Source organism: Salvelinus fontinalis, chromosome 20 (genome assembly GCF_029448725.1).
Source record: "Salvelinus fontinalis isolate EN_2023a chromosome 20, ASM2944872v1, whole genome shotgun sequence".
NCBI lineage: Eukaryota > Metazoa > Chordata > Actinopteri > Salmoniformes > Salmonidae > Salvelinus > Salvelinus fontinalis.
Genome location: NC_074684.1, coordinates 21,600,898 through 21,617,645, shown reverse-complemented (window position 1 = coordinate 21,617,645; position 16,748 = coordinate 21,600,898). Strand labels below are relative to the sequence as shown.

General features: G+C 40.1%; 2 protein-coding genes across 6 annotated transcripts; one reads left to right on the top strand and one right to left on the bottom strand.

Annotated features, from left to right (window-relative positions):
• The first annotated feature begins 590 nt into the window (after positions 1-590).
• LOC129817510 (serine incorporator 1-like) lies at positions 591-7,079 on the top strand. The gene is made up of 10 exons (XM_055872825.1): positions 591-701; positions 2,529-2,690; positions 2,804-2,997; positions 3,154-3,233; positions 4,372-4,509; positions 4,654-4,823; positions 4,980-5,070; positions 5,173-5,317; positions 5,458-5,682; positions 6,168-7,079. The coding sequence occupies exons 1-10, from the start codon at positions 663-665 to the stop codon at positions 6,304-6,306; spliced, it is 1,383 nt and encodes a 460-aa protein (XP_055728800.1). The 5' UTR covers positions 591-662; the 3' UTR covers positions 6,307-7,079.
• Positions 7,080-7,134: 55 nt separating this feature from the next.
• LOC129817509 (heat shock factor protein 2-like) lies at positions 7,135-13,530 on the bottom strand. 5 transcript variants are annotated; one of them, XM_055872824.1, is made up of 11 exons: positions 13,346-13,530; positions 12,801-12,909; positions 12,585-12,712; positions 9,809-9,933; positions 9,628-9,703; positions 9,444-9,502; positions 9,270-9,348; positions 8,877-8,989; positions 8,533-8,787; positions 8,201-8,358; positions 7,135-7,873 (listed from the first exon to the last, which is right to left on the bottom strand). In XM_055872824.1, exons 1-11 carry the CDS (start codon positions 13,436-13,438, stop codon positions 7,578-7,580), a joined length of 1,491 nt encoding a protein of 496 aa, XP_055728799.1. In that variant the 5' UTR covers positions 13,439-13,530; the 3' UTR covers positions 7,135-7,577. The 5 variants fall into 5 exon arrangements, with proteins under 5 accessions (XP_055728799.1, XP_055728794.1, XP_055728798.1 ...); XM_055872819.1 differs by having other exon boundaries at positions 7,135-7,937; positions 8,247-8,358; XM_055872820.1 differs by having other exon boundaries at positions 7,602-7,937; positions 8,296-8,358.
• Between the last annotated feature and the right edge of the window lie 3,218 nt (positions 13,531-16,748).

Sequence of the window (16,748 nt, the reverse complement as noted above, 5' to 3'; positions counted from 1 at the left end):
TATGGGCATGTTGCAGTAGTGTGTAGTAGGGAGATCCCTAGATATGAGAAGTGTGCAGGAGCAGTGACTAGAGTGGTAGCGGAAGATGGGTACAGGGTGAGGGATATTGAGAGGATTCCTGTGGATAGGCAGAGCTCAAGAGAGAGAGCGATGGGAAGAATATGTGCTTCAGTAAGGTGTGATTTTTAGTATTCATAGCCATGGTTGTCAATTGTACTGTAGAAATGGATCGGAAGTCACAGAAAATAGAGGTTGTTGTGGCTGCCGCAGAGAAGTACTTTGGATTGCAAGGATTTTTTGCAGAACAGTTGCATGGGGTGTTGAGTGGTAGACTTCTATCCTCTCAGACCGTTGGTCTGGAGTAGGATTAGATAGGGTTAAATAGTGGAATGGGGTGTTTTTTAGTTTTCTTAGAGGGTTAATAGTTGGCAGGGGAATTTAATTTTTTTCTAATTTTGTGTAAATTAATGTAGGTACATAATTTAATGTAGGTACAGTAGGCCGTGAAATGCCTCACACACCAGTACAGTAGATGGCGGTATATGCACCTTCAATTGGATGCGATCCACCAATCAAATCCTAAGAAGAAGCGCGATTGTATTGTAAACAGACGAAAAGCATCCATCTTTTACAGCACAGAGAAGTCTTATTTCGGCAAAATCATGGGGGCCGTTCTCGGACTGTGTTCCATGGCGAGTTGGGTAAGCCTTCGTTTTTATGATAATTAAAATAAAAGTCTACATCACTCAGATCCACTTTTTAAAAAACGGACCGGATCAAATATTTATTCAGACGACAGTTTCGCTAGCTACTGTAATCCTAAAGTAACTGTAGCTGTGTTAGCGTCAATGCACAACAACAAAGCCAGGGTGGTTCCCTGTTCAGTATGGCTTGGTGCATTGCCTTTTAATAAAATACATTGGCCCCGGGTAATCTTTCTAAAACATGATCACAATTTTAGCTAGCGTCAGATGGTTAAAATGATCATCATGTTATTGATTAACAATCGTCATATGCAGGTTTTGACAGTTCGATCCCCGAACTGGTTTGCTTTGCTTGCTCTCTATACGTTTACATTTTCAATTCTACAGCAATGTAGTTGAGACCTAGCTAGATAGCCACTTTGTTATTGATAGTGCCTATATGTTCAAGAGTATTTTAATGACCCACATTTCACAATGCACTGGTAGCCTAACTGGAGACGTCATAGTTAACGTTAGCGGTTATCTAGCTAGGTCTCAAGGAGGCCTACATTGCTGTAGAATTGTAAATGTAAACGTATAGAGAGCAAGCAAAGTAAACCAGTTCGGGGATCGAACTGTCAAAACCTGCATATGACGATTGTTTATCAATAACATGATGATCATTTTAACCAGCTAGCTACCGCCCGGTACTTGGAAAAATTGCAACACCGTAGCTAGGCATCAATACAGAATCAGATGTCAGATCACCGTTAACTATGACGTCTCCAGTTAGGCTACCAGTGCATTGTGAAATGTGGGTCATTAAAATACTTTTGAATTTAACGGCACTCAGTTCAGTTAGGCATGTGTCTGTTATGTGATTTATATGTTTAAAGTAATGGTAAGATAATGACTAAATTATTTATACTTTCAAATTAATGTTAAGGCAATAACTAACAGTATTCCACCCTGTCACTGGATAATAGAGTGAGATCTATTTGAATCATAAGACTAGAATTGTGCATAGAAAAAGAGGAACTGTTAACAGACAAGGAACTGTGGCAGACAACTTGTGACCACTGTGAAACTGATAACAGGCAAGGAGGTCTCCTCACCCAGAGAGGGGAGAAACCGTTAGGCTTGCAGTAGATTATGTAACATGTTGCAGGATATGATAAGCAATGTAGGTGTTGAAGTAAGACTTGTAAATGGCATTGACAGTGTCAGGAGAAGAGGGGCATTGATGACCAAATGTGAGGTATATAACCAAGTGTGCATTGTATGATTTTTAGCGCTCTCGTGAATAAACATTTTGACTATTGTAGCTGGGCCTCGGTCTGTTTCATTCAACCAGAATCTTACAAACTCTGGATTGCAGACTGAGTAGTTTAATTGAAGTTCGGTTTATGAACATTGAGAACATAATTCTCTTAACAATGTCTGGTATTGTTTCCTATTTAGTTTAACTAATCATATTCCTGAAACTATTTTCAAGCTAAACGTGTACCGATAACTGCCTGGTCTCTCTTCCACATTGGTATCAACTTGATTATGTTTGACACCTGCCGTGACCAGATCTCTATTCTTAGCAGAGATTTGGTTTCCGACGCAGTTAGCAACTTGGGAAAAACAAGTGTGTTGGTGTTATGTCAACCCTACGTAGATGTATTAACTTTTATCAATGAATGAAAACTCTATTGACTTTGTACTTAGGCTATATTCTAACTGTAAAACCATTCAGCGTTGGGCAGATATATTATTCTGTCAGCATCAGTTCTATACTTGTATGACTTAGCTAATTGGTTTGAATCACATTTAACCTCATTCCCTTGTCTTGCCTTGTAGATCCCCTGCCTGTGTGGCACTGCCCCCTGCCTGCTGTGCAAATGCTGCCCCAGTGGGAATAACTCCACTGTCACCCGACTCATCTATGCCTTCTTCCTCCTGCTGTGCGTGGGCATCGCATGCATTATGCTCATGCCAGGGATGGAAGAGCTGCTCAAGAAGGTACCTAACTATGCGTTTTATGTATTTGATATACAACATTTACAATTAAGACAACTAATTCTACACATTTTTGTTTGGCCTGACTAATTACATGTGCATCTTGGCTCTTGCAGATTCCAGGATTCTGTGATGGGGGAATGGGTACATCAATTCCAGGTGTGGAGGGTCATGTCAACTGTGATGTCTTGGTTGGCTACAAGGCTGTGTACCGTATCTGCTTCGGCATGGCAATGTTCTTCCTGCTCTTCTCCCTCCTCATGGTCAAAGTCAAGAGTAGCCAGGATCCCAGAGCTACTATACACAATGGGTAAATAGCACTGTGTCTTCTTCATATATGGGTCATGACAATATCAGTAAGCATTATATACTGCAATACAGGAAGATAAATAAGGAACAAGGGTATCCATAAGTATATTTAAGTTCAAACAGGTCGATCAGTTAAAATACTTATGCTTTCTTTTAGGTTTTGGTTCTTCAAGTTTGCTTCTGCGACTGCCATTACCATTGGTGCATTCTTCATTCCAGAGGGTCCCTTCACAACTGGTAATGGCCCTTTTCATACAAATAATGTTTTTCTGTCTCATAGAAATGTACAGTACCAGTCAGAAGTTTGGACACACCTACTCATTCAAGGGTTTTTCTTTATTTTTTATTATTTTCTACATTGTAGAATAATAGTGAAGACATCAAAACTATGAAATAACACGTATGCAATCATGTTGTAAAGTGTTAAACAAATCAAAATATATTTTAGATTCTTCGAAGTAGCCACCCTTTGTCTTGATGACAGCTTGGCACACTTTTGGCATTCTCTCAACCAGCTTCACCTGGAATGCTTTTCCAACAGTTTTGAAGGAGTTCCCACATATGCTGAGCCTTTGTTGGCTGCTTTTCCTTCACTCTGCAGTCTAACTCATCCCAAACCATCTCAATTGAGTTGAGGTTGGGTGATTGTGGAGGCCAGGTCATCTAATGCAGCACTCATCGATCTCCTTCTTGGTCAAATAGCCCTTACACAGCCTGGAGGTGTGTTGGGTCATTGTCCTGTTGAAAAACAAATGATAGTTCCAATAAGCGCAAACCAGATGGGATGGCGTATCGCTGCAGAATGCTGTGGTAGCCATGCTGGTTAAGTGTGCCTTGAATTCAAAATAAATCACAGTGTCACCAGCAAAGCACCATCACACCACCTCCTCCATGCTTCACGGTGGGAACCACACATCTGGAGATCATCCGTTCACCTACTCTGCGTCTCACAAAGACACAGAGGTTGGAACCAAAAATCTTACATTTGGGCTCATCAGATTTCCACCTGTCTAATGTCCATTGCTCGTATTTCTTGGCCCAAGCAAGTCTCTTCTTATTATTGGTGTTCTTTAGTAGTGGTTTCTTTGCAGCAATTCAACCACGAAGGTCTGATTCACGCAGTCTCCTTTGAACAGTTGATGTTAAGATGAGTCTGTTACTTGAACTCTGTGAAGCATTTATTTGGGCTGCAATTTCTGAGGCTGGTAACTCGAATTAACTTATTCTGTGCAGCAGAGGTAACTCTGGGTCTTCCTTTCCTGTGGCGGTCCTCATAAGAGCAAGTTTCATCATAGTGCTTTATGGTTTTTGCGATTGCACTTGAAGCTAATAATACTCACTTAGCCTGTAGCTAGTTCACACTTCTCTCCCTTAGTTTGGTTCTACATAGGAATGGCTGGAGCTTTTTGCTTCATCCTGATCCAGCTGGTCCTGCTGATAGACTTTGCCCACTCCTGGAATGAGTCCTGGGTGGAGAAGATGGAGGAGGGCAACTCTCGCTGCTGGTATGCAGGTATGGTAATCAACAGGAGCTTCTCTTTAAGAATACCTTGTGAAAATGCACTGGTGACAGGTTGAGTTAAAGCAACCCTCTGTGTCTACACTTTTAACTCCCATTGTCCAGAACTAACCAGTAAGTCTAATATCTCCCGTGCAGCTCTGCTGTCTGCTACCACCATCAACTACATCCTGTCCCTGGTGTCTCTGATCATGTTCTACGTCTACTACACCCACACTGACGGCTGCACTGAGAACAAGGCCTTCATCACTGTCAACATGCTGCTGTGTGTCGGAGCCTCAGTCATGTCCGTCCTGCCCAAGATTCAGGTAAGGAAGTGCATTGGACCAGCATGTCAACTCACACTCCATGTTGTACCCCAAAAACCTTATTCTCTGGACCTTCATCTTGTATTATAAACATGTAATTATAATATGTTCTGACACATTTACATCTTAGTGTTATCTCACCCCTTTTCTCAACAGGAGTCCCAGCCAAGGTCCGGGTTGCTGCAGTCTTCCATTGTGACTCTGTACACCATGTATCTCACTTGGTCTGCCATGACCAACGAGCCAGGTGAGAATTTTAATGATCAAATGTTTCTGATACACCAATAAATGGCTAGCTCTTCATCAAGACAAGCACTCGAGTAAATGTGTTTGTCTTTGCCATCCACAGACAGGAAATGCAACCCAAGCTTGCTGGGTATCATTGGCCTCAACAACACCACCCCAGCTGGTAAGGACCACCCTGTTGTTCAGTGGTGGGATGCCCAGGGTATTGTGGGGCTGGTCCTGTTCCTGATGTGTGTTCTGTACTCAAGGTAAGGAAACAAGTCCGACCCAAACAACAATGTCTGCAGTTTTCTCTTCGAAGAAACTGCTAATGCTATTTTACCATTTACCAGCTTTGTGCAGTTGATATTGACCCTGACAATAACATGTTATCCATTCATTCCTATAGCATCCGCAACTCCTCCAACACCCAGGTGAACAAACTGACTCTGACCAGTGACGAGTCTTCCCTGATTGAGGATGGCCACCACCCTGAGAACTTTGACGTGGAAGATGGTGAGAACCGTGCCGTGGACAACGAGAAGGACGGAGTCACCTACAGCTACTCCTTCTTCCACTTCATGCTCTTCCTGGCCTCCCTCTACATCATGATGACCCTCACCAACTGGTACAGGTGTGTATCCTCACTCTCTTGGATTATTTGGTCTGGTAGGATGATAACTAGGCAATTGCAGTAATGAGTCTGTAGCCTTAGTATTGAATATTGTGAAATATACACAGGTCATAACATGTAGAAGTTGTCCCTTTTCAGGTTTAGAAGTGACTGCTAAATGCTAACTCCCTTTCATTTAAGATGGTTAGCATAGCTAGTAAGCAAATCTGTGGTGGTACAGTCGTTTTTAACTCTAATGCAATTGATTGGTTAAGTATTACATGAACATGTATTTGGGTTGACATCCATACAAGCATTATACTCCGATTTTTACCTCAAGTGTGAAATGCACACAAACAGTAGCCTAAATGAGATCTTTCCCTCACGGCACTTTTCCCCCACACATTTCCATGGCAATTCCATTGTTTTGGTCGAGTTTGATTGACCTGTTTTACCGCATCTATCCCTCCTGGGTTTGACTTGTCTGTTGTTTTTGATTTTCTCAGCCCTGACTCCAACTATGAGACCATGACCAGCAAGTGGCCCTCTGTGTGGGTGAAGATCTCCTCCAGCTGGATCTGCATTGCCCTCTATGTGTGGACTTTAGCAGCCCCACTGGTCCTGGTCAACCGAGACTTCGACTGATGATCTAAAGAATGGGGGGCAATCATTTGCTCATGATCATTTTGAATATTCAACTCTGTAAATACTGAATGTGTATTCCCCACCCACCCTTTTTGTTAATACACTGCATGCATGCTATAGTATTGAATACATGGGTGTTTTATGTACCATGTTTTATCCTATTGCAAAGTTAAAGAATGTTTTTTGCTGAGTTGGGGTTGTAAAGGTAGCCGGGGCTTGGAGAGATGGTCAGTGAAAGGACTCTTCCTCAACTGTAATTGACTCTGGATAGGAGACATTCAGAAAGAACCATTGATTTGTTACAAAATGGGCAAGACTGCTTGATGTTTGATAATATGCTACACTTTGCTTTAAGTTATGCATATGTAGCAATGAAGTGCAGGGTTTCAGATATTAGCTCATTGTTGTAATCCTAGGTTAATTTCCATCAGTGATGTACCAGTGGCATATTATAGGCTAATCTACCATCATGCTTTGCTGTGCTTTCCTTTTCAGAACATCCTCCCAAATAGCAAAACTGAAACTACAGCTTTCCCTTTTGTTATCATGCACATCTTGTGTTATAGGTCAAATATTAGTCCTTCAGTTTTGTGTACCTTGTTACCTATGATTCACACTGGAGTTATCTTAATGTAAAATACTGATGTTCAGTGGATAAATTATTTAACATACTAGAAATGTGTATTCAGTATTTCCAGCAGACTGACAATTGTTGTCTTTTGACATGTATTAAAGTGCATTGTAACCCACCTTTTAATAAACTTTAAGGCAAAGCATGCATTTTCTTGAATATACCTTCACCTACAGAACAAAGCATTCAGAATGTAATTATGCTTTTGCTGTTCTTTTAATGTCATTGTCACTGTTAAGCTTCGCAATCTATGAATCATAACATGAAACATTGATACACACGGTACATAGACTACAGTACTTGAAATGATCAACATTGGGGTTCTACTAATGAAATGCAGGCACTTCTGTTTTTTGTTCATTAAAGATTAATGTGATCCTTAAAACATATCAATACAGAAATCAATAATACAGTGAAACATTCCCCTTTTCACAAGAAATGCTGAAACCTAAACCAACAACATAATTGCAGCCTCATCTTTATCGGGGTTTACGTACAGCTGTTAGTAGATTGTTTCTTCACTTAATGACGGAATGTCTTACTTATGAACAGAAAAGTACCAAAAGATACGGGGAAATAGATCATTTTGACAAGTATCTACAAAAGGTCCAATCCTTTTTCTGCTCCTTAGTTAACCTTGTTAAATCTCCAGCTGTGTCAAGTCAGTGGTGTCGTCCTCTGGGTTGAGTTCACACAGGTAGAAGAGCGTTGACTCGCTGGCCTCTGCCTCGGTCAGGGGTTCCAGGCGGATCAGAGAGCTTCGTGGAGGCTCCTCATCTGGCTCCAGGAGGTCTGTGGGGACCTCAGTGTTGTGCTGCAGCAGGCTGTCTCCCAGCTCTGTGGCTGTGCTGCTGTCTGCCTCTGTGGCCAAAGGGGTGCAGCCATCCAGGAAGGCCAGCAGAGGGCAGGATGTGTACTGGACCAGCTGGTTGTCTGCTGAGAAACTAGACTTGTCTCCTTTGGATAGCAGCCCTGCATTTTCTTTGGGACCACCACTCCCCTAAAGAGTGAAATGAATGAGGATTATGAAACACAAATTCAATTCAGACAGACTTGGGGTATAATCATGTCAATTCTGTGGCAAAAGGTTTCGCAACAGAAACCGTTTACTCCAAATGGGAAATGCAAACGAGTTTCTATTGGACAAATACAGGTAGGTCCCTCCATGTTTCATTCCATTTGCTGTGTTTGGTTCTTAAACAGTTTCTGTAACAAATACATCCCGGATATTGAATTGAGTGGGGTAACCAGGTAATTCTATACAAGTGCAAAACTGTAGATTTTGTATGGAAATGTAATTAACATAAACCTCTGTGGCCTCTAAAATATCTGGATCAATGCTGAACTGCTTCCCGTACAACATTGCCTGAAAGTCTTCCAAACTGCAGTCAATGCTGTCCAAGTAGTCCATCAGCTCAACCCTGTTAAAACATTTGGATGCCTATTAACTGTAAGACGAGACAATAATTCAATAGGTCTATATCCTTACAAATGAAAAAATGCAACACAGTAATATGGAACATAATGTGAGAAAGCCTTCTCAAGTTCTTCATGAAATACAGGCCACAAACGTAAAGCTAGTCAAGTCCACTTACTTGCCGAGGAGGTTGATATTCTGAGAAATAGCTCCACTCTCATTGAGGATTGAGTCCATCATCTTCATTGGATCCTCCAGGCTCAACCCTGACTGTTTGTTGAGCTGCAAGGTGCTGCTTGTGGGAAGGCTATCATATGTGCTTATGGTGGTCTCTTCTGGTTCGATTACCAAAGAGTAGGTCTGTCCTATACTGTCAGCGCTGTCTGTCTGTGACACAGTATTGCTGTTGAAGACCTCAACTATTTCTACATCCCTAAGAATGAAGGACAGGAGAAAAGGCATGAGGATGGATGATGGCAGATGGAAATATACATGAAACAATTTTTAAAAATGTTGAATTACGATTGATCCAATGCTCTTGAGGGGCCCTCTGTGATCTCTGTGTCATCGTCAGTTACATCACAGATGACGACATCGTCAGTAAGATCAACATTCTTCAAACCACTGACAGAGGGCTAGGAGAGAGTTCAAAATGTACATCTTTAGAATAGCTTACATTGAGAAAACAGACTTTTGAAGCAACATAAACGCATATTATGGAAGAAATCTGCGCCGCCGCCAATGTCAAGTTTTGTTCTTACAATGCGGCATTTTTCTGGGCAGTGATCCTGCCTTAATATTGTAAAAAAAATAAAAAATATCTGTTTGTTAGCATTAGCGTCCTGACTGATTGGATGGACACCACCATGTACACCTTACATAGGGAGGTAAACCCATTCAGACCTCTACACATACTTTGTTGTGGTCCAGAGGATCATCGTAGATTTCATGGATGTATTTAGGCTTCTTTCCATTGCTGTTCAGTAGAATAGGCCTGTAAAATGGAGATTCAGATGTAAAATGAATTAATAATGTTTAGTAATCGATGATGTCATTTAGAGGAAGAATTGATATACTATGAAGCCTTACCTCTTGCGTTTTAAACTCATCCGGTTCTTCTGTACCAATGTGACGATGAATTGTATCAACTGCAATGAATAAAGACAATTATCATCAAAGTTAGACAACTATTATACCCTAAAGGAGAATTGTTTCCAATTCAATTCCTACTGAATATGGAAACTCATTCTTGGTGCAGAATGTTTTGCTGCACCTTCTTAATGATTTGGTGCTGTTGGGAGTGCTTCTGTCTCAGGTCTGATATTTCCCTCCGTAGACCTTCATTATCTCTGTAAACATAAATTCAAGCATGAGCATAGAACTGTCTCCAAACCAACACATCCCTACTACTTTCTAACCTCCATTTGATAGCCAGGGCATGGCAGTTTGCTTACCTTTTCAGTGTGTTGAGTCTGGAATCAATGCTTTCTTGTTTTCCGTGAACATTCTGAACACTGGCCAAAATATTGGACAGGTCTTCCTGTCTGATCTTGGTATCATTTGGTCTTGCATTGGAAACCTGAAAAAATATGCCCTTATTCAGTTTGACGTACTTACTGATATAGGTGATTTATTTGTTTGCCATCATATGTTTGTTTCCATGAGGTCTTAACTATGGCTGTTGCGGTGACCGTATTACCACCACACCGGCGGTCACAAGTCGAGAAGGCAGTCAAATTCCACATGACCGTTTAGTCACGGCAATTAGGCTTCTCCAAGCTCTGATGCTGCTGCTAGTCATTAGTAGCCTACCAAACTTGCTAACTGCCTGGTACTCAGCACGCTATTGTCCCTCTAATCACCATAACATCAATGAAAATGTTTTTGAAAATCTAATCAAACACTTCATGAGAACCCATCAGCTCATTTGTTTAGGCTATGCGGGAGAAAACAGAGTGATGGCCGCTAATAAAAAGAGGAGGATCCCATCAGCCTTCTATAGGCTTGCCCTAATATAAATTTTTCTCAACTTCCCTAATACTAAGCACATTGCTTATATTTACAACAGGAGTAGAGCCTACTTGGCTGGCATGGAAATAAACCACAGGGAAAAGTCCTCCATTCCCTATTTAAGTGCATAGATTACGTATTTTTCCCCACTGCCCCTGTTTCGATACAGGTGCATGACAATGGACCATTCTAAATCAAAACAAATGTCACACATACAGTACCAGTCAAAAGTTGGCTTACCTACTCATTCAAGGGTTTTTCTTTATTTTTACTATTTTCTACATTGAAGAATAATAGTGAAGACATCAAAACTATGGAATCATGTTGTAACCAAAAAAAAAGTGTTAAACAAATCAAAATATATTTTATATATTTGAGATTCTTCAAAGTAGCCACCCTTTGCCTTGACAGCTTTGCACCCTCTTGGCATTCTCTCAACCAGCTTCATGAGGTAGTCACCTGGAGTGCATTTCAATTAACAGGTGTGCCTTAATAGTTCATTTGTGGAATTTATTTTTCTTCTTAATGCGTTTGAGCCAATCAGTTGTTTTGTGACAAGGGGGGGGGGGGGGGGGGGCGACGACGATGGTATACAGAAGATAGCCCTATTTGGTAAAAGACCAAGTCCATATTATGACAAGAACAGCTCAAACAAGCAAAGAGACATGACAGTCCATCATTACTTTAAGACATGACGGTCAGTCAATACGTAAAATTTCAAGAACTTTGAAAGGTTCTTCAAGTGCAGTCTCAAAAACCATCAAGCGCTATGATGAAACTTGCTCTCATGAGGACCGCCACAGGAACGGAAGACCCAGAGTTACCACTGCTGCAGAGAATAAGTTAATTAGCATTACAAGCCTCAGAAATTGCAGCCCAAATAAATGCTTCACAGAGTTCAAGTAACAGACACATCAACAACTGTTCAGAGGAGACTGTGTGAATCAGGCCTTCATGGACGAATTACTGCAAAGAAACCACTACTAAAGGACACCAATAATAAGAAGAAACTTGCTTGGGCCAAGAAACACAATCAATGGACATTAGACCGGTGAAAATTTGTCCTTGGGTCTGGAGTCCAAATTGGAGATTTTTGGTTCCAACTGCCATGTCTTCGTGAGACGCGGTGAGGGTGAACGGATGATCTCTGCATGTGTATTTCCCACCGTGAAGCATGGAGGAAGAGGTGTTATGGTGTGCCGGTGCTTGACTGGTAACACTGTGATTTATATAGAATTCAAGCATACTTAACCGGTATGGCTACCACAGCATTCTGCAGCGATACAACATCCCATCTGGTTTGGGCTTAGTGGGACTATTATTTGTTTTTCAACAGTACAATAACCCAACACACCTTCAGGCTGTGTAAGGGCTATTTGACCAACGAGAGTGATTGAATGCTGCATCAGATGACCTGGCCTCCACAATCCCCCGACTTCAACCAAATTGAGATGGTTTGGGATGAGTCGGATCGCAGAGCGAAGGAAAATGCGTGCTCAGCATATATGGGAATGCCTTCAAGACTTTTGGAAAAGCATTCCAGGTGAAGCTGGTTGAGAGAATGCCCAACGTGTGCAAAGCTGTCATCAAGGCAAAGGGTGACTACTTGATGAATCTCAAATATAAAATATATTTTGATTTGTTTAACACTTTTTTGGTTACTACATATGTTATTTCATAGTGTTGATGTCGTCACTATTATTCTACAATGTAGAAAATAGTAAAAATAAAGAAAAACCCTTGAATGAGTAGGTGTTCTAAAACTTTTGACTGGTAGTGTAGGAGTACCTATTTCTTTGTTAACCGCTCAACACAGAATAGCCGCATGTGCGCACTCCCTCAAATCATTTGGAGAAAATATTTATATTTTATTCAGCTTTGTTAAATTGTATTCTTCATACTATAAAATTAATGCCAAGGAATTATAAGCAAATATTGTCTGCTATTTGAACTAGTGTAGCTCACAGCCATTTGGCATAGCCACATCTGGATCTAACATAAGGAAAACTCAGATTATGCTATTCTTTTCTGAAACAGACTATATTTTCTTTAGACATGTCTAAAATAAATAATGGATTTATTGTGAAGGTGTAGTAAATGTTTACATGGATTTATTAGACTTTTTAAAATGGCTTGTAGACTATGTGTAGACTTTGATGTTAAATGTGTTTATTTGCTTGACAATCAGCGGCTGACAAAACGCCACAGCCCTAGTCTTACCTTTCTTTTGATGTTTTCCAGCAAGTCATCCTGACCATGTTTAAAGTAATGATGCTGAAATTCAACTGGTCCATCCCTCTCTTGCTTTACTATGCCTGTGTCGATGTGCATCACTTTGCGAAATCCATCTGCAAATTGACCAGCCATTAGACAGCTGCACAAGAGGCATTCCAATAAAACAGCAGAGTCGCTATGTTTATAGAAGCGCTTACTTACACATATTTAGCTGTCTGACAAAGCTGGCCATGTTGTTGTGCTTGAAGAATTTGGGAAGGATATCCTTGGCAAATCGCTGTTCATCCATGACAAGGAAACTGTTACCTTCCTAAATAAATATGTATATATTAGGAGACTAGAATGTCTGCAACTACTTCCAATCAATTACATGTATGTGTGTTAGATTTCAGGACCTAAATAGTGCATGGGTATTCTTGCTTTATTTGATCATGGAATGCTTATTTATATGCTATTTTGTTAACTAGCCAATTTTATTGATATGCTATTATAAGAAGTTAGCCAATTTACAAACAGATCATTCAAAATAACGTGCTAGCTTTAGCCAGCAGGGACAACAATAGCAAAAGAGTATCACTAACAAAACAAAACGATGCTTCTTGAATCCTACTAATCGACACATGATTCTAGGACTAGGCAGGCATAGCTACTATAACTGGCTAACTCGTTTCACACCTTGCAGAGTCAAGTGCTAGCGCTACCTAGCTCTGCCAGGCTGGCACGCTCAGTTGGGCAATTTAATTTACCTGACTCCAACAAATAAATTCATTTGTCTCAGAATCTTCCACAAGAGTCCAAAGCTTGGTGAGAAAGGCTGGTACATTTGAATTTTGTTTCATTTTGCAATCTAAAGATGGAAAGATGCCTTTTGGTGATGAAAGAAGCAAGTCGCTGAGAAGAAGAAAACAAGCGTCCTACGCATGCAGACGACTTCCTGTTTGAAGAGCAGCAGCTGATTGGTTGAATGTTGACTTACATTACGTTCTCACGTGTAACATGTAGAATAATGCATAGATCATTATACGTTCCAAATTATTGATCAAATGTTTGAGTTTTTCTGTGACATGCATTAAAGTAACTGACCAGATTTCTATTAAATATGACCTTTAATAAATTGCAATATGAGTTAAATCGTTTCCTTCCAAAAAAAGATAATTAAGTATTGGTGAAATGTTGTAGTTTTTCTGACATGATTTAAAGGTACACTCAGCAATACGATATAGATGCAGAAACTGAACAGCATAGTGGGTCAATTTCTGAAACAACTAAGAGCGTTGAAGCGCAAGGCTCAACTTCTCGGACTTTTTGGTGACCTGCATGATGCGAACCCAAGCACATGCGCCTGTGTGTGACTTTGTGAGAGAGAAGTCTGTATCTTCTCAATATCTGTGGTGCTACTATCTGCAATGTCAATTTGCTGAGTCTACCTATAAGAGGTCATATAATACGTTTCGTAGTGATTCCTATGTTGTTGATGTTAAGAATGTTTGTTGGTCTGTGGTGTGTAATGAGGAGCATCCAGACGCTGCACTTGACACATTTATGAAATTGCTTATTCCAGTTACTAATAAGCATGCACCCATTAAGAAAATGACTGTAAAAATGGTTAAATCCCCGTAGATTGACGAGGCATTGAAAAATTGTATGGTTGAGAGCGATGAGGCAAAAGGAGTGGCAAATAAGTCTGCCCAACCGATTGGAAAATGTACTGCAAATTAAGAAATCACGTGACTAAGGTTGATAAAAAGAAGAAACTATACTATGAAACAAAGATAAATTATATAAAGAATGATAGTAAAAACCTTTGGAGCAGCTTAAATGAAATGTTGGGCAAAAAGGCTAACTCAGCTCCATCATTCATTGAATCATCTCATTCATCACAAAGCCCACTGATATTACTTTAATGATTTTTTCATTGGAAATATCAGCAAACTTAGGCCTGACATGCCAGCAACAAACGCTGACATTACACATCCAAGTATAACTGATCAAATTATGAAAGACAAGAATTATCATTTTGAATTTTGTTAAGGGATAATGAAAGATGGAAAATTTGATGGAAAATTACTGAGGATAATAACGGCCAATATTGCCACCCCTATTTGCCATATATTCAATCTAAGCCTACTAGAAAATGTGAACCCTCAGGTCTTGAGAGAAGCAAAAGTAATTCCACTACCCAAGAATAGTAAAGCCCCTGTTACCAACCATTAGTAAACTTTTGGCCAGATACAATACTATTTTACTGTAAACAAATTGACAACTTTCAGCACACATAGAGAAGGACATTCAACAAGCATGGCACTTACACAAATGACTGATGATTGGCTGAGAGAAATTGATGATAAAAAGATTGTTGGAGCTGTTTTGTTAGACTTCTCTTTGGCTTTTGACATGATCAATCATAATCTGCTGATTAAATAACATATGTGTTATTGCTTTACATGCCATGCTATATTGTGGATAAAGTGTTACCTGTCTAACAGAATACAGAGGGTGTTCTAAGGAACCATCCCCTTTTTTTTTTCAATTTTCACTTAAAATGACATACCCAAATTGAACTGCCTGTAGCTCAGGCCCTGAAGCAAGGATATGTATATTCTTGGTACCATTTGAAAGGAAACACTATAAAGTTTGTGGAAATGGGAAAGGAATTTAGGAGAATATAACACAATATATCTGGTAAAATAATATACAAAGAAAAAAATCAACCGTTCTTTTGTATTTTGTTTTGTACCATCATCTTTGAAATGCAAGAGAAAGGCCATAATGTATTATTCCAACCAGGTGAAATTTAGATTTTGGCCACTAGATGGCAGCAGTTTATGTGCAAAGTTTTAGACTGATCCAATGAACCATTGCATTTCTGTTCAAAATGTTGTAGCAAGACTGCCCAAATGTACCAACTTTGTTTATTAATAACTTTTCATGTTCAAAATTGTGCACTCTCCTCAATAGCATGGTATTATTGCACTGTAATAGCTCATGTAAATTGGACAGTGCAATTAGATTTAAAATAATTTAAGCTTTCTGCCAATATCTGTCACGGCCGTCAAAAGGTGGAGACCAAGGCGCAGCGTGGTAAGCGTACATTCTTATTTATTAAAAGAAAGAACACTGAACAAACTAACAAAATAACAAAACGAACAGTGAAGCTAATATGGATAGTGCAGACAGGCAACTAAACATAGATCAAGAACCCACAAAACCAAAAGGGAAAATGGCAACCTAAATATGATCCCCAATCAGAGACAACGATAAACAGCTGCCTCTGATTGGGAACCAATTCAGGCCACCTTAGACATACATATACCTAGACTTACCAAAACCCCTAGATATACAAAAACCATGGACAGTACAAAACTAGCATTCCTACCCTCGTCACACCCTGACCTAACCAAAATAATAAAGAAAACAGAGATAACTAAGGTCAGGGCGTGACAATATCAGATGTGTCTATGTCCTGGGAAATGTTCTTGTTACTTACAACCTCATGCTAATCGCATTAGCCTATGTTAGCTCAACCCCTCCGTGGATGGGACACCGATCCCGATTATTAAAGGAAGCATATGGAAGCATATTCAACGTAATCCAGGTAGAATCAGGAATTCCCCGGGCAGCTGTCTAGGCCCCTAATTCGATTTTCGATCTTTACTAATGACATGCCACTGACTTTGAGTAAAGCCAGTGTGTCTATGTATGCGGTTGACTCAACACTATACACGTCAGCTACTACAGGGAGTTAAATCACTGCAACAAAGAGCTGCAGTTAGTTTCAGAATGGGTGGCAAGGAATAAGTTAGTCCTAAATATTACAAAAACTAAAAGGATTGTATTTGGGGCAAATCATTCACTAAACACTAAACCTCAACTAAATTGTGTACACATTTTTTTGTTGTTGAAATTGAGCAAGTTGACTAAACTACTTGAAATAACTCTGGATTGTAAACTGTCGTGGTCAAAACATGTTGATACAGTAGCTAAGATGGGGAGAAGTCTGTCCATAATAAAGCGTTGCTCTGCCTTTTTAACAACACTATCAACACGGCAGTTCCTACAGGCTCTAGTTTTGTCACACCTGGACTTCTGTTCAGTTCTGTGGTCAGGTGCCACAAAGAGGGACCTCGGAAAATTACAATTGGCTCAGAA